Here is a 24,960-nt window from a genome sequence, read left to right as displayed (position 1 = left end):
GTCCACTGTGTCAAAGGCAGCCGACAGGTCGAGGAGGAGGAGAACAGAGTAGTGTCGCTTGCTCTTGGCGGTTAAGAGGTCGTTGGTGACCTTAGTTAGGGCAGTTTCAGTGGAATGGTTTGACCGGAAGCCAGATTGTAAGCGGTCAAAGAGGGAGCAAGAAGAGAGATGGGAGGACAGTTCAAGGTAGACGTGTTGTTCCAGTAGTTTGGAGGCATAAGGGAGAAGTGATATAGGGCGATAGCTAGATGCAGAGGATGGGTCAAGAGAGGGCTTTTTGAGGATAGGTGTGATGGAGGCATGTTTAAAGCTTGAGGGGAAAACACCAGTTGTTAGTGATAGGTTGAAGAGATGGGTTAGGGTTGGGATGAAGACTGTGGTGAGGTTTGTGATGAGGTGGGATGGGAGCGGGTGGTGAGATGCGATCTTGAGAGTAGAGTGGAGAGTTGATCTTCTGTAATGATGGAGAAGTTGGTTTTGGAGGTGGAGGGCAGGGAAGTTGGGAGGAAGGGCTCTGGGGCTTGTTGACAAAAACTGTCTCTGATGCTATCAATCTTCTGCTTGAAGAATGAGGCAAAGTCTTCAGCGGAGATAAGTGGGGAGGGAGGAGGTGCTGGGGGACGGAGGAGAGAATTGAAGGTGTTGAATAACTGTTTAGGGTTGTGAGACAGGGAGGATATGAGAGATGAGAAGTAGGTTTGTTTAGCTGTGGCGAGTGTGGTCTTGAAAGTAGTGAGGGACTGTTTGAATGCGATAAAGTGGTCATTGGAGTGGGATCTTTTCCATCTGCGCTCAGAGATGGAAAGTATATGGTTTTTTTCTACACTGTAGATGCGGGGCCGGCTCCAGGTTTTCGTGGGCCCCTTTAAACATTTACCACAATTCATAATGCACAGATAAGGCAGAGAAATATAGGTATAGTACAATGCCAAAGATTTCACTTCTTATACAGTATTATGGGCTCCACATAGTGCTCCATACAGTATGAGCCTCATATAGTGCTCCATACAGTATTATGGGCACCACATAGTCCTCCATACAGTATTATGTGCACCACATAGTCCTCTATAAAGTATTATGGGCAGCACATAGTGCTCCACACAGTATAATGAGCCTCATATATTGCTCCATACATAATAATGAGCCCCACATAGTCTATACAGTATTGTGTGCATCACATAGTCCTCTATACAGTATAATGAGACCCATATATTGCACCATACAGTATTATGGGCACCACATAGTCCTCTCTACAGTATTATGGGCACCTCATAGTCCTCCATACAGTATAATGAGCCTCATATTGTGCTCCATAGAGTATTATGGGCACCACATAGTCCTACATACAGTATTATGGGCACCACATAGTGCTCCATAGAGTATAATGAGCCTCATATATTGTTCCATACAGTATTATGGGTACCACATAGTCCTCCATACAGTAATATGGGCACCATAGTGTCCTCTATACAATATTATGGGCACCACATAGTGCTTTATATAGTATAATGAGCCCCATATATTGCTCCATACAGTATAATGTGTTGTGAATTCCGTTCTCGGGCTCCCTCCTGTGGTCATGAGTGGTACTTTGTGAGTTCTGTTCTTGGGCTCCCTCTGGTGGCTTTGAGTGTTACGGCTGGTCTGTAGCTGGACTCCAGCTGCCTCGTTTCCTGCTAGGCTTGCTGCCTATTTAACTCCATCTGGACCTTTACTTGTTGCCTGCTGTCGTTGTATTCAGTACTGGTTCAGATCTCTCTGGGACTTCCCTTGTGACCTGTCTCCTCGTGGAGAAGCTAAGTTCATGCTAGTCTATTTTTGCTCATAGCTATTTAAAAATGTTTCTCAGTATATGATGAGTTCAGTCCAGCTTGCTTATATGCTATTTGATTGCTAGCTGGAAGCTCTGGGGTGCGGAGTTGCGCCCCTCACATCGTGAGTCGTGTGGGGGTCTTTTTGTATTCTCTGCGTGGATAATTTTTGTAGTATTTTATACTGACCGCACAGATTCCTTGCTATCTTCTGACTATTTAGTTATTAGCGGGCCTCATTTGCTAAAACCTGTTTTCATTTCTATGTTTGTGTTTTCCTCTTAACTCACCGTCATTATTTGTGGGGGCTGCTCTCACTTTGGGGAAAATTTCTCTGAGGCAAGTGAGGCTTTGTTTCTCTCTAGGGGTAGCTAGTTTCTCAGGCTGTGCAGAGGCGTCTAGGCCGAGTTAGGAACGCTCCACGGCTGCCTATAGTGTGTGTTGATAGGATCAGGATTGCGGTCAGTAAAGTTCCCACATCCCCAGAGCTTGTCCTATTTTTTGGCTTACCTATCAGGTCAGTTCATGTGTTCCTACCACCAGGACCATAACAGTACAGCAGGCCGGTAAAGTGTTAATGCATCGCAAAAGAGGGATAAGAGAAGCTCTGAGGGTTTTTTTTTTCCTCTGCAGTGTGTTTACCCTCTCTCCTCCCCTTAATCTCTGGGTGGTTCAGGACTCAGCTGCAGATATGGACATTCAAGGTCTGTCCTCTTGTGTGGATCAGCTCGCTACAAGGATACAAAGCATTCAGGATTATGTAATTCACAGTCCTATGTCAGAACCTAAAATACCAATTCCTGAACTGTTCTCTGGAGATAGGTCTAGGTTTTTGAATTTCAAAAATAATTGCAAATTGTTTCTTTCTCTGAGACCTCGTTCCTCTGGTGACCCTGCTCAGCAAGTTAAAATTGTTATTTCTTTGTTACGTGGTGACCCTCAAGATTGGGCATTCTCCCTGGCGCCAGGAGATCCTGCATTGCTAAATGTGGATGCGTTTTTTCTGGCCCTTGGATTGCTTTATGAGGAACCTAATCTAGTGGACCAGGCAGAAAAGATTTTGCTGGCTCTCTCTCAGGGTCAGGATGAAGCAGAGGTTTACTGTCAGAAGTTTAGGAAGTGGTCTGTGCTCACTCAATGGAATGAGTGTGCCCTGGCAGCGATTTTCAGAAAGGGTCTTTCTGAAGCCCTTAAGGATGTTATGGTGGGGTTCCCCACGCCTGCGGGTCTGAATGAGTCAATGTCTTTGGCCATTCAGATTGATCAGCGTTTGCGGGAGCGCAAACCTGTGCACCATCTGGCGGTGTTTTCTGAACAGAAGCCTGAGTCTATGCAATGTGACAGGATTCTGACCAGAATTGAACGGCAAAATCAGACGTCAGAATGGGTTGTGCTTTTACTGTGGTGACTCCACTCATGCTATCTCTGACTGTTCTAAGCGCACAAAAAGGTTCGCTAAGTCTGTCACCATTGGTACTGTACAGCCTAAATTCATTTTGTCTGTTACTTTGATTTGCTCTCTGTCATCCTACTCTGTTATGGCTTTTGTGGATTCAGGCGCTGCCCTGAATTTGATGGATTTGTCATTTGCCAGGCGCTGTGGTTTTATCTTGGAGCCATTGCAATTCCCTATTCCACTAAAGGGAATTGATGCTACGCCATTGGCCAGGAATAAGCCTCAGTACTGGACTCAAGTGACTATGTGCATGACTCCTCCACATCAGGAGGTTATTCGCTTTCTGGTGTTACATAATTTGCATGATGTTGTCGTGTTGGGTCTGCCATGGCTGCAGGTTCATAATCCAGTCCTGGATTGGAAAGCAATGTCTGTGTCAAGTTGGGGTTGTCAAGGGGTACATGGCGATGTTCCTTTGGTGTCAATTGCTTCTTCTACTCCTTCTGAAGTCCCTGAATTTTTGTCGGATTACCAGGATGTATTTGATGAGCCCAAATCCAGTGCCCTACCTCCTCATAGGGATTGTGATTGTGCTATAAATTTGATTCCTGGTAGTAAGTTCCCTAAGGGTCGACTTTTTAATTTATCTGTACCAGAACATACCGCTATGCGGACTTATATAAAGGAGTCTTTGGAGAAAGGGCATATTCGTCCGTCGTCGTCACCTTTGGGTGCAGGGTTCTTTTTTGTGGCCAAGAAGGCTGGTTCTCTGAGACCCTGTATAGATTATCGCCTTCTAAATAAAATCACGGTCAAATTTCAGTACCCTTTGCCTCTGCTGTCCGATCTGTTTGCTCGGATTAGGGGGGCTAGTTGGTTCAACAAGATAGATCTTCGAGGAGCTTATAATCTTGTGCGTATAAAGCAGGGCGATGAATGGAAAACAGCATTTAATACGCCCGAAGGTCATTTTGAGTACTTTGTGATGCCCCTTCCGTGTTTCAGTCCTTCATGCACGACATCTTCCGAGAGTATCTGGATAGATTTATGATTGTGTACCTGGATGATATTTTGGTCTTTTCTGATGATTGGGAGTCTCATGTGAAGCAGGTTAGGATGGTGTTTCAGGTCCTGCGTGCCAATGCCTTGTTTGTGAAGGGCTCTAAATGTCTCTTTGGAGTCCAGAAGGTTTCCTTTTTGGGCTTTATTTTTTCCCCTTCTACTATCGAGATGGATCCAGTTAAAGTCCAGGCCATCTATGACTGGACTCAACCTACATCGGTGAAGAGTCTTCAGAAGTTCTTGGGCTTTGCTAATTTTTACCGTCGCTTCATCACTAATTTTTCTAGTGTGGTTAAACCTTTGACTGATTTGACCAGAAAGGGTGCTGATGTGACGAATTGGTCTTCTGCGGCCCTTGAGGCCTTTTAGCTGAAACGTCGGTTTTCTTCGGCTCCTGTCTTGCGTCAGCCTGATGTCTCTCTTCCCTTTCAGGTCGAGGTTGATGCTTCTGAGATTGGAGCAGGGGCTGTCTTGTCACAGAGAAGCTCTGATGGCTCGGTGATGAGACCATGTGCTTTATTTTCTAGAAAGTTTTCGCCTGCCGAGCGGAATTATGATGTTGGTAATCGGGAGTTGTTGGCAATGAAGTGGGCATTCGAGGAGTGGCGACATTGGCTTGAGGGAGCTAAGCATCGCGTGGTGGTCTTGACGGATCACAAGAATTTGATTTATCTCGAGTCTGCCAAACGGTTAAATCCTAGACAAGCTCGTTGGTCGCTGTTTTTCTCCCGTTTTGATTTCGTGGTTTCGTACCTTCCGGGCTCAAAGAATGTGAAGGCTGATGCCCTTTCTAGGAGTTTTGTGCCTGACTCTCCGGGAGTTTCTGAGCCGGCTGGTATCCTCAGAGAGGGGGTGATTTTGTCTGCCATCTCCCCTGATTTGCGGCGGGTGCTGCAGGAATTTCAGGCCGATAGACCTGACCGTTGTCCACCGGAGAGACTGTTTGTCCCGGATAGATGGACCAGTAGAGTTATTTCCGAGGTTCATTCTTCGGTGTTGGCGGGTCATCCTGGGATTTTTGGTACCAGGGATCTGGTGGCCAGGTCCTTTTGGTGGCCTTCCTTGTCGCGGGATGTGCGTTCCTTTGTGCAGTCCTGTGGGATTTGTGCTCGGGCCAAGCCTTGCTGTTCTCGTGCCAGTGGATTGCTTTTGCCTTTGCCTGTCCCGAAGAGGCCTTGGACGCATATTTCCATGGATTTTATTTCGGATCTTCCAGTCTCTCAGAGGATGTCTGTCATCTGGGTGGTTTGTGATCGTTTTTCTAAAATGGTCCATTTGGTGCCCTTGCCTAAGTTGCCCTCCTCCTCTGATTTGGTTCCGCTGTTTTTTCAGAATGTGGTTCGTTTGCATGGTATTCCGGAGAACATTGTGTTTGACAGAGGATCCCAGTTTGTGTCCAGATTTTGGCAGTCCTTTTGTGCTAAGATGGGCATTGATTTGTCTTTTTCTTCGACCTTCCATCCTCAGACAAATGGCCAAACCGAACGAACTAATCAGACCTTGGAAGCTTATCTGAGATGTTTTGTTTCTGCTGATCAGGATGATTGGGTGACTTTTTTGCCATTGGCTGAGTTCGCCCTCAATAATCGGGCTAGTTCTGCTACTTTGGTTTCGCCTTTTTTTTGTAATTCTGGTTTTCATCCTCGTTTTTCCTCGGGTCAGGTTGAGCCTTCTGACTGTCCTGGGGTGGATTCTGTGGTGGATAGGTTGCAGCAGATTTGGAACCACGTAGTGGACAATTTGACGTTGTCACAGGAGAAGGCTCAGCGCTTTGCTAATCGCCATCGCTGTGTGGGTCCCCGACTTCGTGTGGGGGATTTGGTATGGTTGTCATCTCGTTACGTTCCTATGAAGGTTTCCTCTCCTAAGTTTAAACCTCGTTTCATCGGTCCTTATAAAATTTCAGAAATCCTCAACCCTGTGTCATTTCGTTTGGACCTCCCAGCATCTTTTGCCATTCATAATGTGTTCCATAGGTCATTGTTGCGGAGGTATGTGGTGCCTGTGGTTCCTTCTGTTGATCCTCCTGCTCCGGTGTTGGTCGAGGGAGAATTGGAGTATGTGGTAGAGAAGATCTTGGATTCTCGTATTTCGAGACGGAAGCTTCAGTACTTGGTTAAATGGAAGGGCTATGGTCAGGAGGATAATTCCTGGGTTGTTGCCTCTGATGTCCATGCTGCAGATTTGGTTCGTGCCTTTCATTTGGCTCGTCCTTATCGGCCTGGGGGCTCTGGTGAGGGTTCGGTGACCCCTCCTCAAGGGGGGGGGTACTGTTGTGAATTCCGTTCTCGGGCTCCCTCCTGTGGTCATGTGTGGTACTTTGTGAGTTCTGTTCTTGGGCTCCCTCTGGTGGCTTTGAGTGTTACGGCTGGTCTGTAGCTGGACTCCAGCTGCCTCGTTTCCTGCTAGGCTTGCTGCCTATTTAACTCCATCTGGACCTTTACTTGTTGCCTGCTGTCGTTGTATTCAGTACTGGTTCAGATCTCTCTGGGACTTCCCTTGTGACCTGTCTCCTCGTGGAGAAGCTAAGTTCATGCTAGTCTATTTTTGCTCATAGCTATTTGAAAATGTTTCTCAGTATATGATGAGTTCAGTCCAGCTTGCTTATATGCTATTTGATTGCTAGCTGGAAGCTCTGGGGTGCGGAGTTGCGCCCCTCACATCGTGAGTCGGTGTGGGGGTCTTTTTGTATTCTCTGCGTGGATAATTTTTGTAGTATTTTATACTGACCGCACAGATTCCTTGCTATCTTCTGACTAGTTATTAGCGGGCCTCATTTGCTAAAACCTGTTTTCATTTCTATGTTTGTGCTTTACTCTTAACTCACCGTCATTATTTGTGGGGGCTGCTCTCACTTTGGGGAAAATTTCTCTGAGGCAAGTGAGGCTTTGTTTCTCTCTAGGGGTAGCTAGTTTCTCAGGCTGTGCAGAGGCGTCTAGGCCGAGTTAGGAACGCTCCACGGCTGCCTATAGTGTGTGTTGATAGGATCAGGATTGCGGTCAGTAAAGTTCCCACATCCCCAGAGCTTGTCCTATTTTTTGGTTTACCTATCAGGTCAGTTCATGTGTTCCTACCACCAGGACCATAAGAATAATGAGTCCCATACAGTGGGGAAATAAGTATTTGATCTCTTGCTGATTTTATAAGTTTGCCCACTGACAAAGACATGAACAGTCTATAATTTTAAGGGTAGGTTAATTTTAACATTGAGAGAATATCAAAAATAAAATCCAGAAAATCACATTGTATAAATCATATAAATGTATTTGCATTTTGCAGTGAGAAATAAGTATTTGATCCCTCTGGCAAACAAGACATAATACTTGGTGGCAAAACCCTTGTTGGCAAGCACAGCAGTCATACTTTTGTTATAGTTGATAATGAGGTTTGCCCACATGTCAGGAGGAATTTTGGTCCACTCCTCTTTGCAGATCATCTCTAAATCATTAAGATTTTGAGGCTGTTGTTTGGCAACTCAGAGCTTCAACTCCCTCCATATGTTTTCTATGGGATGAAGGTCTGTAGACTGGCTAGGCCACTCCATGACCTTAATGTGCTTCTTTTTGAGCCACTCCATTGTTGCCTTGGCTGTATGTTTTGGGTCATTGTCTTGCTGGAAGACCCAGCCACAACCCATTTTTAATGTCCTGGCGAAGGGAAGGAGGTTGTCACTCAGGATATTATGGTACATGGCTCCATCCATTCTCCCATTGATGCAGTGAAGTAGTCCTGTGCCCTTAGCAGAGAAACACCCCCAAAACATAATGTTTCCACCTCCATGCTTGACAGTGGGGATGGTGTTCTTTGGGTCATAGGCAGCATTTCTCTTCTTCCAAACACGGCGAGTTGAGTTAATGCCAAAGACCTCAATGTTTGTCTTATCTGACCACAGCACCTTCTCCCAATCACTCACAGAATCATCCAGGTGTTCATTGGTAAACTTCAGACGAGCCTGCACATGTCGCTTCTTGAGCAGGGGGACCTTGCGACACTACAGGATTTTAAACCTTTACGGTGTAAGGTGCTACCAATGGTTTTCTTAGTGACTGTGGTTCCAGCTGCCTTGAGATCATTAACAAGTTCCCCCCGTGTAGTTTTAGGCTGATCTCTCACCTTACTCATGATCAAGGATACCCCACACGGTGAGATTTTGCATGGTGCCCCAGATCGATGTCGACTGACAGTCATTTTGTATTTCTTCCATTTTCTTACTATTGCACAACAGTTGTCTCCTTCTCACCCAGCGTCTTACTTATGGTTTTGTGGCCAATTCCAGCTTTGTGCAGGTCTATGATCTTGTCCCTGACATCCTTAGAAAGCTCTTTGGTCTTACCCATGTTGTACACTGTGTTCCAAATTATTATGCAAATTGGATTTAAGTGTCATAAAGATTTAATTGTTTTGTTTTTCAATCAAACTCATGGATGGTATTGTGTCTCAGGGCTCAATGGATCACTGAAATCAATCTTAAACACATGTGATAATTGGTTTTCCAGGTGATTCTATTTAAAGGAAAACTACTTAAAAATGATGTTCCACATTATTAAGCAGGTCACAGTTTTCAAGTAACATGGGAAAGAAAAAGGATCTCTCTGCTGCCGAAAAGCATCAATAGTGCAATGCCTTGGTCAAGTGATGAAAACATTAGATATTTCCTGAAAACTTAAGTGTGATCATCGTACTGTTAAGAGATTTGTGGCTGAATCTGAGCGCAGACGTGTTCATGCTGATAAAGGCATAATGAGGAAGATTTCTGCCAGGCAAGTTCATCGAATTAAGAGAGCAGCTGCTAAAAAGCCATTACAAAGCAGCAAACATATAATTGAAGCTGCTGGTGCCTCTGGAGTCCCTCGAACCTCAAGGTGTAGGATCCTTTTAAAGCTTGCTGCGGTGCATAAACCTACTATTCGGCCACCCTTAAACAGTGTTCACAAGCAGAAATGGTTGCATTGGGTCCACACATACATGAAGACTAATTTCGAAACAGTCTTGTTTACTGATAAGTGTTGAGCAACCCTGGATGGTCCAAATGGATGGAGTAGTGGATGGTTGGTGGATGGCCACCATGTCCCAACAAGGCTGCAACGTCAGCAAGGCCAGAATCATGGAGCAACAGCTGGTAGGGCCCTTTAGGGTTCCTGAAGGTGTGAAAATGACCTCTGCAAAGTATATAGAGTTTCTAACTGACAACTTTCCTCCATGGTATAAAAAGCAGAAATGTGCCTTCAGGAGTAAAATCATCTCCATGCTGACAATGCACCATCTCATGCTGCAACGAATCCCTCTGAGTCATTGGCTGCTATGGGCATACAAGGAGATAAACTCATGGTGTGGCCACCATCTTCCCCTGTCCTCAACCCTATAGAGAACCTTTGGATCATCAAGCGAAGGATCTATGAGGGTGGGAGGCAGTTCACATCCAAACAGCAGCTCTGGGAGGCAAAGAACTACAAGCAAAAACTCACAACTCACAAGATCAATGGATGCAAGAATTGTGAATGTGATATAAAAGAAGGGTCCTATGTCAACATGTAACTTGGCCTGTTAGGATGTTTTGGAGTCAAATAGCTTTTTTGTTCAGTGAATGTGACCTCCTAATGCTGCAAATTCCACAAATGAGCATTTTCAGTTCTTTAAAACAGATCAAATGTTTAGAAATTCTACTGTGCCTAATAATTTGGAACAGTGCATTGTGAGGTTTTATTCATTTTGGAGATTATACTGTTATCATTGGGAGGTTTCTTCAATACAACTCGATGTATAATCTAACGGGTGATGACTTTTATTAGACTGACTGTCATTTGCACCGACCATTTAGGAAAATCCGATAAAAATGTAATTTGCATAATAATTTGGAACATAGTGTAGAGGTTAGGGTACTGTCACACAGAGCAATTTTGATCGCTACGACGGCACGATCCGTGACGTCGCAGCATCGTATGATTATCGCTCCAGCGTCGTAGACTGCGGTCACACGTTGCAATCACGGCGCTGGAGCGATGCCGAAGTCCCCGGGTAACCAGGGTAAACATCGGGTTACTAAGCGCAGGGCCGCGCTTAGTAACCCGATGTTTACCCTGGTTACCAGCGTAAACGTAAAAAAAACAAACAGTACATACTTACATTCCGGTGTCTGTCCCCCGGCGTCTCAGCTTCTCTGCACTGTGTAAGCACAGCGGCCGGAAAGCAGAGCCGTGACGTCAGACGTCACCGCTGTGCTCGCTTTCTGGTTGGCCGGCGCTCACAGTGCAGAGAAGCTGAGACGCCGGAGGACAGACACCAGAATGTGAGTATGTACTGTTTGTTTTTTTTACGTTTACGCTGGTAACCACGGTAAACATCGGGTTACTAAGCGCGGCCCTGCGCTTAGTTACCCGATGTTTACCCTGGTTACAAGCGAACACATCGCTGGATCGCTGTCACACACAACGATCCAGCGATGTCAGCGGGTGATCAAGCGACGAAAGAAAGTTCCAAACGATCTGCTACGACGTACGATTCTCAGCAGGATCCCTGATCGCTGCTGCGTGTCAGACACTGCGATATCGTAACGATATCGCTAGAACGTCACGAATCGTACCGTCGTAGCGATCAAAATTGCACTGTGTGACGGTACCCTTAGAGTCTGACTGATTGAGTCTGTGGACAGGAGTCTTTTATAAAGGTGACTATGTAAGAAAGCTGTCTATAATGCAGGTAACGAGTTGATTAGGAGCGTCTAACTGGTCTGTAGGAGCCAGAGCTCTTAATGGTTGGTAGGGGATCAAATAATTATTTCTCACTGCAAAATGCATAAATTATATAAATTTATTTGCAATGTGATTTTCTGAATTTTATTTTTGATATTCTGTCTCTCAACATTAAAATTAACCTACCCTTAAAATTATAGACTGCTCATGTCTTTGTCAGTGGGCAAACTGACCAAATCAGCAAGGGATCAAATACTTATTTCCCCCAGTGTATATTGCTCCATACAGAATAATGAGCCTCATATATTGCTTCACACAGTATTATGGGCACCACACAGTGCTTTGTGAAGTATATTGGGCCCCATATATTGCTCCATATAGTATAATGAGCCCCATATATAGTATTGCTCCATATAGTATAATGAGCCCCATATATAGTATTGCTCCATATAGTATAATGAGCCCCATATATAGTATTGCTCCATATAGTATGATGAGCCCCATATATAGTATTGCTCCATATAGTATAATGAGCCCCATATATAGTATTGCTCCATATAGTATGATGAGCCCCATATATAGTATTGCTCCATATAGTATAATGAGCCCCATATATAGTATTGCTCCATATAGTATGATGAGCCCCATATATAGTATTGCTCCATATAGTATAATGAGCCCCATATATTGCTCTATACAGTATAATGAGTCCAATATATTGCTCCATTCAGAATATTCCCCATATAATGCTCCATATATAATGGGCCCCATATGTGATGCGCTCAGTGCATGATGGTCCCCATATATAATGCTAAAAAAAAATGAAATACTAACCTCTCGTCGCTGGCCGCTGCTCTGCTCCAGACTCCGCTGCGTTGGCTTTTTCCGGCTCTTTGCACTATGACTGTTCATTCAGAGGGCGCACAGACTTGACGTCATCGCGCCCTCTGACCTGAACGTCACAGACAAAAGATGTGGAAGATGCCGCAGCAGTGGAGTGGGGAGTGGTAAGTATTGCATAGTGCGCCGGTGTCCATAAGGGCAAGTGGCCCCACCGCCTGCTCAGGGCCCCGACACTTGCCTGGGTGCGCCGAGTGCTGACGCGGCCCTGTGTAGATGCATTGGAGGAATGCAGAAGGATACACAACTCCTGCGCTCGGGACAATCAAGGAGCACCACAGAGCCGCTCGATGATGGAGGTTTACATCACAAGTCATCACCGTCTTAGGCTACGTTCACATTTGCGGTCAGCGCCGCAGCGTCGGGCGCCGCATGCGTCATGCGCCCCTATATTTAACATGGGGGCGCATGGACATGCGTTGTGCTGCGTTTTGCGCCGCATGGCCGCAAGCGTTGGACGCAAGAAACGCTTCAAGTTGCATTTTTTTTGCGTCCAACTTTCGGCCAAAAAGGACGCATGCGGCGCAAAACGCAGCGTTTTAGCGTGCGTTTTGCCGCGTTTTTGTTTGCGTTGTGCGCTGCGGCGCCGACGCTGCGGCGCACAACGCAAATGTGAACGTAGCCTTATAGTGACAGACGTAATGTTCACTCTCTGGTTTTGATTGCTTCCCAAGACTGAGCCATTTTCTATGTCTCCAGCTCCTTGCTCAGATCGGAGACCGACAGCGATATTTGATCTTCCCGTCTGGAGATCTCACTGCGCATTTTCTGCTCTACAACCATACGATCCCTCACATTTACAAGCAGATGGACAATGTTCTTAGCAGCAATCAATGGCCGCCTTCTTCAGGAAAAGCTGTATTATTTCAGGGGCTTCTTATCATCGAAAGAGAGTGATTAACTGACGTAGGGGTGGCACAATGTTCCCGACACATGAAGGCATCACTCAAGGAAAGATTTCATGGTCGGTACAAGGGTCACCAAAGAAAGAAGGAAGATCTAGGTCTTCTCCTGAGACGACAAGAACAACTGCACAAACTAGTTCTTTAGTCCGTATCACATCCACCATACCCGGTCCGGCCATGTGTGAAACTATGCGTCATACTGTTAGTTTACAGATCAGAAAACATGGCTGCTACACAGAATGTGGATTGGTCCCTATACTGAGGATGACTCGCAGACGTTTCTAGAATCTATCGAACACGTTGGTACAAAATATGAATCATTTTATTGTGTGAGGCACATAAATGTACAACAATTAGTGATGAACGTGCTCAGGTCAGGTCCTATCCGGGCGCTAACAGAGTGTATTCGTCGTGATCGATAACTATGTTCGAGTCCCCGCGGCTGTTCGACATGCTCGGACAGGACCTTATCTCAGAACGTTCACTCATCACCAGTAACAATTCAACGACTCAAATGTTATATTAGATTGTAATAATAATCGATCGTCCACACTTTGAAGCCAAATCTCACAGAGTCGAGGCAGAAAATTCTCAAGCATGGGTTCAGGGCCGCAGAGTTCACCACTTGGGGTCCTTCAGAGGCCATGAGGGTGTGAATGTTGGTGAGGGCACCTACTATGAAGAGCATATTTGGGCGCTCTAGCCATAGTGTCCCTGGTGATAGCCGCTCCTTCCGCCGCCTACTGTAGCCCAAGAGAAAACAACGTCCCAAGCAGAGCAAAGACTCCGCTGCCACCTGCTGGCGGAATATGGCGTATATATATATATAATACACTATACGGTATTATTAACCGCCTCCAGAGCCTGAACCCTGCAGCACTAGGTTTAGAGAGTGATCGTCGTTTAATGTAACAAATCAATAATAAAATGTTAAAATAAGCAACTTTGCAATATATCTTCTCAAAGACATCTGATTCTTTCTCTTCCTGGACTGATCTCGTTCTCACAATTCATGGGTAAAATATCTAACATCAGAAGTCAGTGAAGACAGAGGTTCCCAGTACTGAGATAGGAGATGACAATCGGTGCTTTTACATTTCTTTGGAGTAAGGAGGAGCACAGACATTCTCCTGCAAGTTCTCCTGAGACGTCAGTTCTAGTTCTCCATAGAACTTTATAAGCACTAACTGTCTTATCTAAGTAATGGGAGAATCTTTATTTACTGGAAACACATTTTACCCCAAAATTGAGAATGAATTATCAGGAGAAAGAAGATATCTCTGATAAGATGTATTATGAAGTTTCTCATTTTCTATTGACATATGGAGGAAAAAAACCCACAGTCACTGGTTAAGTGCATATTTTACATATTAGTGATTTGTCATGCCTCCTCTCCTGCGCCAGCATCTTTCAGGCATTGTAGTACTAAACGTCTCATCATGTTTTTCTGAAACCTTCCTAGAAATACTAATTTCACAATAATCGGCCAGTAGAAACAGGCTACCAGTCATCCAACGAAAGAAGCAAATGTGAAATTACTTTTAAGATGGCTAAAAAATCAACACTCTCGGCAGCACATTGTCCTATGTAAGTAGGACATGTGCTGCCGAGAACAAAGGTTGTCTATGCACACAGACTGGTCTTGTTAACGATCGTTCTGTGCCCATGGAAGTCTAGTTGGCCGTGTTTAAACAAACTATTCAACCATCACAGATTGGCTTCTACATAGCTGATCACCGTTGTTTAGGGGTCATGGGGGGCGTACCACCCTAAATGCACCATAGGTTAGTGATAGAGAGATAAGACCATTCCAAGGCTCACCATATACAAGGGAAGGGAAAAGTAGACAACAAGTGAGCGTAGAAGATGCTACATTGTGGTGTAAAGTCAGCAGGGTGATTTTAAGTTATACAACACATGGTTTTTAGGTTTTCTTTGAAGAGTTCAGGATCTAGGAAATCTTGGAAAAATATGTGTGAGGAACCAACAAGAGGAAAACAAAGAAGGAGGTCTTGTGAGGATCAGAGGTTATGTGTAGTGAGGTATCAGGAGATTATGGAGGAGACGAGATGTCCATACCGTGTTACCAAAGGCTATGAGGCATCTCCATCTTGTCCTCTCCCTACACATTTTACCATAATCCCACCCAGAAATCCGAATCATCAGAATGTTGTCTCGGATCAAGCAGTCTTCTAGTTTGGATGAAAAACAAGGAACAACAAGAAACATAACAGGTTCTTCAGGGGGTCAGAAGTACAGGCCAGCCGCAATGTAGGAGTGTCGTCACACGTGAACACACCATCAGTAACCGTGCCAGAGGCCGCACATACCTGAGGTAAACATTTGCACTTTTCGTGGATCTTAAATGGCAGCTACCTGAGAACAACAGCCAGATTTAAGATTAGTTAACGATTCTGAGGCAAGAGTCTGGGAATAGATAAAAGGCGAGGTGCAGCGGCTCGGAGAAGGAGGCGGTGAAGGTGTGTAAGTGTCTGATGGGATCACACACCTGAACGAAGGACAAACGCCCGGCCTCATAATCCAGATAGATCCCCACAACCCGCACCTGAGGGTCAGAGACCAGCTGTTTAGGAGTATTGTTATGACGTGCCGTAAAAAAGTAATTTGAACATAAAGCCCAAGACTTGTCGTTATATCCAAGGAACGATTCGTTACCCACCACCTTCCTCTCCAGACTTTTCCCGGCCAATCCTATCAGCCATCTCTCTGCCTGACTAACATCCACCTCCCAGTAATGTCTCCCGGAGGAGACGCTGTAGGAACTAAAGACTTGACGGGACTTGAATCTCTTGGGCCCGTTGGGTCTGTTCTGTGATGTAGCAGAATAAGAAGCAGATCTGAGATCTCGTGATATAATAATGTTATTATGGGCCGTGTCTATATCCAGTAATATGTCAGATTTCTCCATCACTGAGAACTGTCTCTTTATCCTCATAAACATGTCGTCCGAAAAGCGTGCAAGTCCCTGGTGTAAGACCTGTGAGACTGACATGTGGTTCTGAGTCCCAATGTTCTTCACCTCACCGTTGACATCGGGGGTCCTGTGACTGAACCCATCACTTCTGTTCAGTTCCGTCAGGAAGGCAAGAGGGTCGTGGACCTTACACAACTCCTCAGCCTGATGGATTTTAATTGCGAGCTCGTATCTTTGCTTCTCGAGTTCTTGGATTAAGTTGCTGATTGGCAACAAGACTTGATTTTCCTGCCTGGAGATCTCACAAAGGACTTTTCTCTCTAATGCGCTCAGTTGATTCCTGAGGTCTTTGAACAAGTAGTGGACTCTCTTAGCGATCTCGGTGGACCTCATCTTCTCATCTTTCCTATGATCCTGTAGGTTGTGGACTCTCTTCTCAATGTCCTCCTGCTCAGAGTTCAGTTTCTCCATGATGTTCTCCAATTTCTCCTTCTCTTTCTGAAAGGCCATGTCCAATAGCGCCGCATCATGTCCCTTATGGTCTCCGACCACGCAGCAGGACACACAGATACAGGCAGCGTCTATAGGACAGTAGTATTTCAGCACCTCCTTGTGTGTGGAGCATTTTCTTTCCTCCAGGGTATCAGTGGGGTCAACTAAGGTATGTTCTGGTGACTTACTGTGTCTGCTTAGGTGTTTTCCACAAAAAGACGCCTCACACTGTAGACATGTTCTTACAGCCGGGGCAGGAGAATCACAGTAAGTACAGAAGATTGTGGTCTCCTCCATACCAGGCTGAGTAGATGAGAAACGCTCCACTATGTTCCTCAGCTTTCGGTTCTTCTCCGGGGCCGGACACTCCGGATATTCTGCTCTGCAGTCAGGACAGGAATACCCTCCAGCCGCCTCCTGTGCATCCAGCACACTCACAATACACGAGCGGCAGAAGTTGTGTCCACATCTCAGGGATACGGGATCTGTATAGAGGCTCAGGCAGATGGAGCAGTTCAGCTCGTCCCTCAGCTCCGCAGACGCCATTATTGTTGGAAAGAACAGGAACTGAAAGTGGAAAAGTTTCTTCCTATAAGAAGGGCGGAGAGTTTCTCCAGAGTAATTAACCCCTACAATAGACCATAAATGTTGAAGACTCTCCCATTTAGATCAGAAAACCTTTAACGATTCAGGAGTGTTAGCCAAAGTAAGTAAAAAAAATAATTCCTTATTGAACAACTGACAAGACAAATTTTTCTAAAAAAAAAATATAAAAAGGGAAAATGTCAAACAAAGGTATAAATCACACAGGGAACCTCCAAAAATAAACCAAAGAACAAGGTACTAATGGGTTAAACTGGGTTTCGCAGCATTCACAGGAGCATGACTAAACACAGCAAATGCTGAGAGAAATTTCCAAAGGTAACCATTAATAAAAAAAGAGGCAATATATTCACAAATAGAAAGGAAAAACTGCCCTGTGTAGAAATTGATGAATGCTGTGTAGCTGGAAAAAGATTGTAGAAATAGACGAAAGTTGGTATAAGGAGGTAAAAAAAACCCTGGGTGGCAGCCAACAAGGCACCTCTAATGTGCGTTTCGCCTACAGCTTCCTCTGGGGGTCTTATCACTCTCAGCATTTGTTTAGGGCTTTTTACCCCTGGTCTGTCCATTTATCATACCCTCACTGCATTCCTTATACAGCTGTGAATCAGTGGTCTGGCTCCTGTGAATGCTGCACACCCAATTTAACCCATTAGTACCTTTCTCTTTGATACTATGTCACTACTAACATATCTATCTTTTTGCATTTTCACTATTTGTGAGGTTCTTATACCTTATTATTTGCCATTAGGAATATTTATTATCACTTTATTAGTAGGATTTATTCCACAATGTATTTATGATTTTTGATACCTTTTGATATTGGCTATTAATTATATTTTCCATCAATAAAAAATATTTTTTTACTTACTCTGCCTAAAAATCCTGAATTCTTTATTTATCCCATTGTGGGGCTCATTATTTTACTATACATGCAAATGTACGTCACACCTGATGTTCTGCAGAACCTCATTATACACATCTCAGCTGCTGCAGAACCTCACTATACACATCTCAGCTGCTGCAGAACTTCATAATACAGACCTTTGCTGTTGCAGAACCTCATAATACAGACCTCAGCTGTTGCAGACCCTCATAACTCACCTCAGCTGCTGCAGAACCTCATAATACACCTCAGCTGCTGCAGAACCTCATAATACACCTCAGTTGCTACAGAAACTCATAATATACACCAAAGCTGCTGTAGAACCTCATAATGAACAGAATGAGAGAGTCTCATTAAATCAGTAGCAAACTAGATTAACAATACTTCTCCCCCTCCACAGTGACTTGTTTTGGCCACGACCATTTCCCATTTCTTTCTCTCCTGGCAGGAGGAGTTGTCAGAGGGGCGCTGGCAGTGAGGGACATTCAGCAGATGCGTGAGGCTGCAGGGCGTAGACCTAAATCCGGGACTGTCCGCTGTATCCGGGACACTTGGGACTAGAGATGAGCTGATGGATTCACGGGACCCTGGTACAGATCAGTGGGACCGGGCGGCTGGACGGGAGGCCGTGAATCTCTAACCTTCCGGCGTCCCCGGTGGCATTTGATCCCCCAGGGCCGGAGTGACGTCATCTGTGCGTCTGGCTCATCTCTAGTTGGGATCTGGGGATTATTTTTTGTTCCTTCATTCACACTCGGAGCTGCCAGATCTTTCCCATCTTACTGCTGCTCTCTGCAATTGAGAAGGCAGAGTCCAACCGACTCCTCCACTGATTCTGCTCCAAGCTCTCCTCCCACGGCTCCTCAGTTTCCCAGCTCTCCATCCATGGCTCCCCCACTCCTTTATGTCCTCCTACAACTCCCTAGCTCCCTGCCTCTTCTCTCACTAAAAGTTTTGTGAGACGAGACACAGACAGTTCCTGGGAGAGCTTTCTCAAGATTAAAAAAATGACTATTATTTATTTTTTAAAATCCCAACTAGTGATGAGCGAGCGAGCGTCGGGGTGCTCGGGTTCGCTCGTTACTTGATCGAGTATCGCAGGTGCTTGAGTCCCTGCCCCGCATATTTCGTGGCTGTTAGGGTACGTTCCCACTTCGGTGTTTGTTCAGGCTTTCCCTCAGCTGAATTTACGCATGACTTCCAAACCTCAGCTCACTTGCGTTCTTGCCGCATGTGTTTTTGTCTCTGTTTCGTATGTTAGGTTAGATGTGCAAAGCTATAGATAGTCCGCGGCGGGTTAGACACCTCCATTACTAACCCCAGGGCTTGATGCCCGCTGTGATTTTTTACAAATCACAGCAGTCATCAATCCCAACTACCATTAACCCGATTGCCACCGCACCGGGGCAAAAAGCCAGAAATGGCGCATCTAATGTGATGCCCCAATTTTGGGGCGACTGCCTTCTGAGAATATAAGCCCGCTGCTGTCTGCTTTACCTGGGCTGATAATATAAGATTCCAGCTGCCTGCTTTACCTGGGCTGATAATATAAGCCCGCAGCTGTCTGCTTTACCTGGGCTGATAAGATTGCAGCTGTCTGCTTTACCTGGGCTGATAATATAAGATTCCAGCTGCCTGCTTTACCTGGGCTGATAATATAAGCCCGCAGCTGTCTGCTTTACCTGGGCTGATAATATAAGATTGCAGCTGTCTGCTTTACCTGGGCTGATAATATAAGATTCCAGCTGCCTGCTTTACCTGGGCTGATAATATAAGCCCGCAGCTGTCTGCTTTACCTGGGCTGATAATATAAGCCCGCAGCTGTCTGCTTTACCTGGGCTGATAATATAAGATTCCAGCTGTCTGCTTTACCTGGGCTGATAATATAAGATTCCAGCTGCCTGCTTTACCTGGGCTGATAATATAAGCCCGCAGCTGTCTGCTTTACCTGGGCTGATAATATAAGATTGCAGCTGTCTGCTTTACCATTGCTGGTTATCAAAAATGGGGGGACCCCAAGTTGTTGGGTTTTTTTTCAATTATTTATTAACAAGTACAGTAAATCACACACGTAAGAAACTAATTAGATATCTTACGGATATATCTATATATCTATAAATTTGCACATCTAATACTTAAACCTATTCTGCATTTTATTCTGGTACGTGTCACACGAACGGCACAGAAATATCACACCTTGTGTCATCCATGTATGTATGTGGTGGCTGAGCCAATGAGGAGAGGCAGCTGCTGTCACATGGGTCTTCTTGTAATCCCTCCCACAACCTCTCCAATTCACTACGACATGGAGACACAAGCGAACCAGAGAACATAGAAAAAAAGTGTTTATTATTCAAGTTATTCAATTTAAACCTTTTTTTGTGAACATTTTTACCTGTTTAGAAGCTTTTAACAGCAAAGTGTGCGTCATGGTACAACCCCTTTAAGGGTAAGAATAATTATTCATATAAGCACAGTGATATCGTAAAGTTAGGGAAAGATTCAACACAAGAGCATAACAATCGTCATCTCAGAGGGTGCGACCACGGTCGGGCCCGTGCAGGAGGGGGCGCGCCGATGCCAGTGTCACCTGGACGTGCATCCTCGGACGTACAGTCAGGTAAAGTGTATTGTGGCGCAGAGACATGCTGGCTCCCTGCACTGGAATGCACTCCGCCGGCCAATCAGAGGCCAGCAGCAGACGTTTGTCAGTGACACACGGCACATGGCAGTGATGTCATGTGCTGCCCGTAATGGCATGTTGAAGTCAGCTGCCAGCTCCGCTCGGTGTGGGAGAGGGGAAGGTGAGTAGAATCGTTTGTTTCTTCCTAAAATATCATGAACGGAAGGTGGACCAACATTATACCAGAATTGGGGATATTATACCAGAATTGGGGATATTATACCAGGATGGGGACATTATACCAGGATGGGGGACATTATACCAGAATTGGGGAAATTACAATAGCATTAATTGGGGACATTATACCAGAATTGGGAATATTATACCAGGATGGGGGACATTATACCAGAATTGGGAATATTATACCAGGATGGGGGACATTATACCAAAATTGGGAATATTATACCAGGATGGGGGACATTATACCAAAATTGGGAATATTATACCAGGATGGGAGACATTATACCAGAATTGGGGATATTATACCATGATGGGGGACATTATTCCAGGATGGGGGGCATTATACCAGATTTGGGGCTATTATAGCAACATTGGAACATTATACCAGGATGGGGGACATTATACAGCATTTGGGACATTATACCAGGATGGGGGACATTATACCAGAATTGGGGAAATTACAATAGCATTAATTGGGGACATTATACCAGAATTGGGAATATTATACCAGGATGGGGGACATTATACCATAATTGGGGATATTATACCAGGATGTGGGACATTATTCCAGAATTGGGGATATTATACCAGAATTGGGAATATTATACCAGGATGGGGGACATTATACCAGAATTGGGAATATTATACCAGGATGGGAGACATTATACCAGAATTGGGAATATTATACCAGGATGGGGGACATTATTCCAGAATTGGGGATATTATACCAGGATGGGGGGCATTATACCAGAATTGGGGCTATTATAGCAGCATTGGAACATTATACCAGGATGGGGGACCATATACTAGGATGGGGACATTATACCAGAATGGGGGACATTATACCAGCATTTGGGACATTATACCAGAATGGGGGATATTATACCAGTATTGGGACACTATACCACTATGGGGGGCATCATACCAAGAAGGGGCCCTTGATGGGGAAAAATGTTATAACAGTGGGCCAGGGATGGGGGAGATTACTGAAATAACGACGCCTGCGATTGTGTAACGCTGAGATGCAGCCCATCGGTCCCAGATCAGGACAGAATGTTAGATCTAAAAGGGTAAATGATAGAAGATTCACTTTACACTTTACTGTTGCAATAATTATCCTTATAATTATTTTATGATTTTCATGACACAATTATCATACAGATGTAAAGCGGCATAGAGCGGCTCGGAGAAGGAGGCGGTGAAGGTCTGTAAGTGTCTGATGGGGTCACATACACGATAGAAGGACAGACGCCCGGCCTCGTAATCCAGATAGATCCCCACAACCCGCACAGGAGAATCTGATAACATCTGATTATGGATATTGTTATGACTTGCAAAAAGGTTTAGCTCACAAATGATGGCCCAGGATTTCTCATTGAAGCCAATAAAAGTTAATTTTTTATTCACCTCTCTCTCCAGACTTTCCCCGGCCACCCCTATCATCCAATTCTTCGCCTGACTCACGTCCACCTCCCAGTAATGTCTCCCGAAGGAGAAGCTGCGAGAACTTAGCACCTGACGGGATTTGAACCTCTTGGGCCCATCGGGTCTGTTCTGTGACGTAGCGGTATGAGAAGCAGATCTGAGATCCTGAGATATAATAATGTTATTATGGGCCGTGTCTACATCCAGTAATATGTCCGATTTCTCCATCACTGGAAACTGTCTCTTCTTTAGATCCATCAGATTATCGGCAAAGTTCCCCAGTCCTCTGTGTAATATCTGTGAGACTAGGCCTTCATCCACACACGGAGAATGTCCTACACCACCGATGACCTCACAGCTCCCGTCACTGATGTCACCATGGTTTAACTCTTCTTGCAGAAAGGTCAGTGGATCAGTGATATTACATAGTCCCTCAAGACTATTAATTTTCTTGGCCAGTTTGTCCACATGAAGCTCCATCGGTTTGACCAGTTCGGTGACTGATAGTAACACCTGATTCCTCTGTCTGCAAATCTCTCCCTGGATTCTCTTTTCTAGATCATCCAGCTTCTTCCTGAGATTAGTAAATAGGAGAGCGACTCTGTCGGTGACTCCGGAAGATTTCTTTCTCTGTTTTGTCCCATGATCCTTTAGATTCTGGATTATTTTTTCAGCTTCTTCTCTGTTGGATTTAATTTCCTCCAAGACAAATTGTATTTTCTCCTTCTTCTTCTCAGAGGCCACATCCAGTAGCTCCACATCATGTCCCTTGTGGTCTCCGGCCACCCAGCAGGACACACAGATACAAGCACTGTCTATAGGACAGTAGTATTTCAGCATCTCCTTGTGTGAGGAGCATTTTCTTTCTTCCAGGTTATCAGTGGGGTCAACTAAGGTATGTTCTGGTGACTTACTGTGTCTGCTTAGGTGTTTTTCACAAAAAGACGCCTCACACTGCAGACATGTTCTTACAGCTGGGGCAGGAGAGTCACAGTAAGTACAGAAGATCCTGGTCTCCTCCATACCAGGCTGAGTAGATGAGAAACGCTCCACTATGTTCTCCAGCTTTCGGTTCTTCTCCAGGGCCGGACGCTCCAGATATTCTGCTCTGCAGTCAGGACAGGAATACCCTCCAGCCGCCTCCTGTGCATCCAGCACACTCACAATACACGAGCGGCAGAAGTTGTGTCCACATCTCAGGGATACGGGATCTGTATAGAGGCTCAGGCAGATGGAGCAGTTCAGCTCGTCCCTCAGCTCCGCAGACGCCATTGTAGTGGGAAAGAGCAGGAACCTAAACCTGAAAAGTTTCTTCACACAAGGGGGGAGGAGGGTTTCTCCATTGCAATTAACCCCTGAGGCTCTGGAAGCAATAGGCACGCACTATATTGTAAATATAGTAGAATGTCTCAGATGCCGCAGAACATCACAATGCAGAACTTCCGCTGCTGCGGCTACAATTTATAGTATGACTAATAAGGCTTCCTAGTAAAGTATGAGAATATTACAAATCTCCAACTATGATCCTTACGGATAAGCTCAGCCTGCAAACCTGTACTTTTATGTGATCATGGATCTGTTTGATGACTTATAAATATATTGGAGGGAAGATGGCTTCACCAGCGGGGATAACAACATCATACATACGACTCGTCACACCAATTTTTCAATAACTTTCTCCCTAGAGACCGTTTCAGTATGGTCGTAATTTACCAAAGACTTGGGGGCCACACCGTGTCAATGTGGAGGCAGAGTCTACGTTGTGCCTATTATTTAGCACATTTTCACTAGAATATGAAGAATTCCTCCTAACAGTACAAATCCTTTTCTGTTTTTATCCTGGAAACTATGACATTGCGTCAACCCTAAAAAAATCAAATACTGCGTCGGGGATACTGGAAGGTAAGAGATTTGCCGCCTCCTGTCTCGATGCCAGCTAGCACTGACCTGGACGCTGGACCACAGTCCCGCAAATCGATCCTCATCTCTAGTAATAACTTTGGAATACTTCTTCCGATCTCAGTGATCGTTAGATTGATTTTTTTCATGACACGTTGTACTTTATGGTAGTAATACATTTTAATTGATATGTTTTAATTTTATTCATTATGATGTTCAACTACATGACATGAAAAATTCAAGTGATATGTTATAAACAAACATTCTCTTCCACAAAATCCTTTTTTTTTTTGGGGGGGGGCAGATGTCATACTGATAAGGAGGATCCTTTTTATACCCCTCTTGGTACACTCTGCACATTTTTTATCACTTTACAGTTTGGGGAACATCACCTGGGAAATGTGGCAATGTGATGATGCATGTGGCCGTGCTTCCAGAAGTCCTTGTCTTCCACCCTTCCTGGTCTTGATAACCACGTCTTGACGCAATCCTGCATCGTGGAGTTCTTCCACTCATATATATACGAAATTTATGGGTGAACCTGGATGCAATGTAACACAGTTTGAATAAATTTACGTCATACCTTGCTTTTATTTGGTGGAATTGAAGGCTCCCAAGATGAAGAGAGGACTCGCGAGTACAAATGTTTTGCTCAATAGCAAATGCCTCAACAGATTTAGTACTGAAGGGTCAACAACATAAGCTGTTGTTGGAAGCCAACATGGACACTGTATGTATCCTAAGAACACTGAACTCACAATTGAATCCATAAACTCTGGATGACACCAAAAGCCTAGACCATGAGCTGTTAGGGTACTGTCACACAGTGGCACTTTGATCACTACGACGGTACGATCCGTGACGTTCCAGCGATATCCATACGATATCGCAGTGTCTGACACGCTACTGCGATCAGGGACCCCGCTGAGAATCGTACGTCGTAGCAGATCGTTTGAAACTTTATTTCGTCGCTGGATCTCCCGCTGTCATCGCTGGATCGTTGTGTGTGACAGCGATCCAGCAATGCGTTCGCTTGTAACCAGGGTAAACATCGGGTTACTAAGCGCAGGGCCGCGCTTAGTAACCCGATGTTT

The 24,960-nt window shown here is 45.0% G+C and overlaps 3 protein-coding genes across 3 annotated transcripts in view; all 3 read right to left on the bottom strand.

The window, feature by feature from the left end:
- CCDC78 (coiled-coil domain containing 78) overlaps positions 1-24,960 on the bottom strand; it is a 139,509-nt gene that overhangs the window by 34,585 nt on the left and 79,964 nt on the right. The gene's annotated exons all lie outside the window — the stretch shown is intronic.
- LOC143785384 (E3 ubiquitin/ISG15 ligase TRIM25-like) lies at positions 13,068-17,082 on the bottom strand. Its single transcript, XM_077274182.1, has one exon. It carries the CDS (start codon positions 16,734-16,736, stop codon positions 15,165-15,167), a length of 1,572 nt encoding a protein of 523 aa, XP_077130297.1. The 5' UTR covers positions 16,737-17,082; the 3' UTR covers positions 13,068-15,164.
- Positions 20,599-23,249, bottom strand: LOC143784389 (E3 ubiquitin/ISG15 ligase TRIM25-like). The gene has a single exon (XM_077272598.1). The coding sequence runs from the start codon at positions 23,237-23,239 to the stop codon at positions 21,668-21,670; it is 1,572 nt and encodes a 523-aa protein (XP_077128713.1). The 5' UTR covers positions 23,240-23,249; the 3' UTR covers positions 20,599-21,667.

The sequence above is a fragment of the Ranitomeya variabilis genome, chromosome 7 (assembly GCF_051348905.1).
Source record: "Ranitomeya variabilis isolate aRanVar5 chromosome 7, aRanVar5.hap1, whole genome shotgun sequence".
NCBI lineage: Eukaryota > Metazoa > Chordata > Amphibia > Anura > Dendrobatidae > Ranitomeya > Ranitomeya variabilis.
This window is presented reverse-complemented; position numbering and strand designations above follow the sequence as displayed.

Bases quoted from the DNA above. Each gene is read 5' to 3' on its own strand.
- LOC143785384 (XM_077274182.1), bottom strand. From the start codon at position 16,736: ATGGCGTCTGCGGAGCTGAGGGACGAGCTGAACTGCTCCATCTGCCTG.
- LOC143784389 (XM_077272598.1), bottom strand. From the start codon at position 23,239: ATGGCGTCTGCGGAGCTGAGGGACGAGCTGAACTGCTCCATCTGCCTG.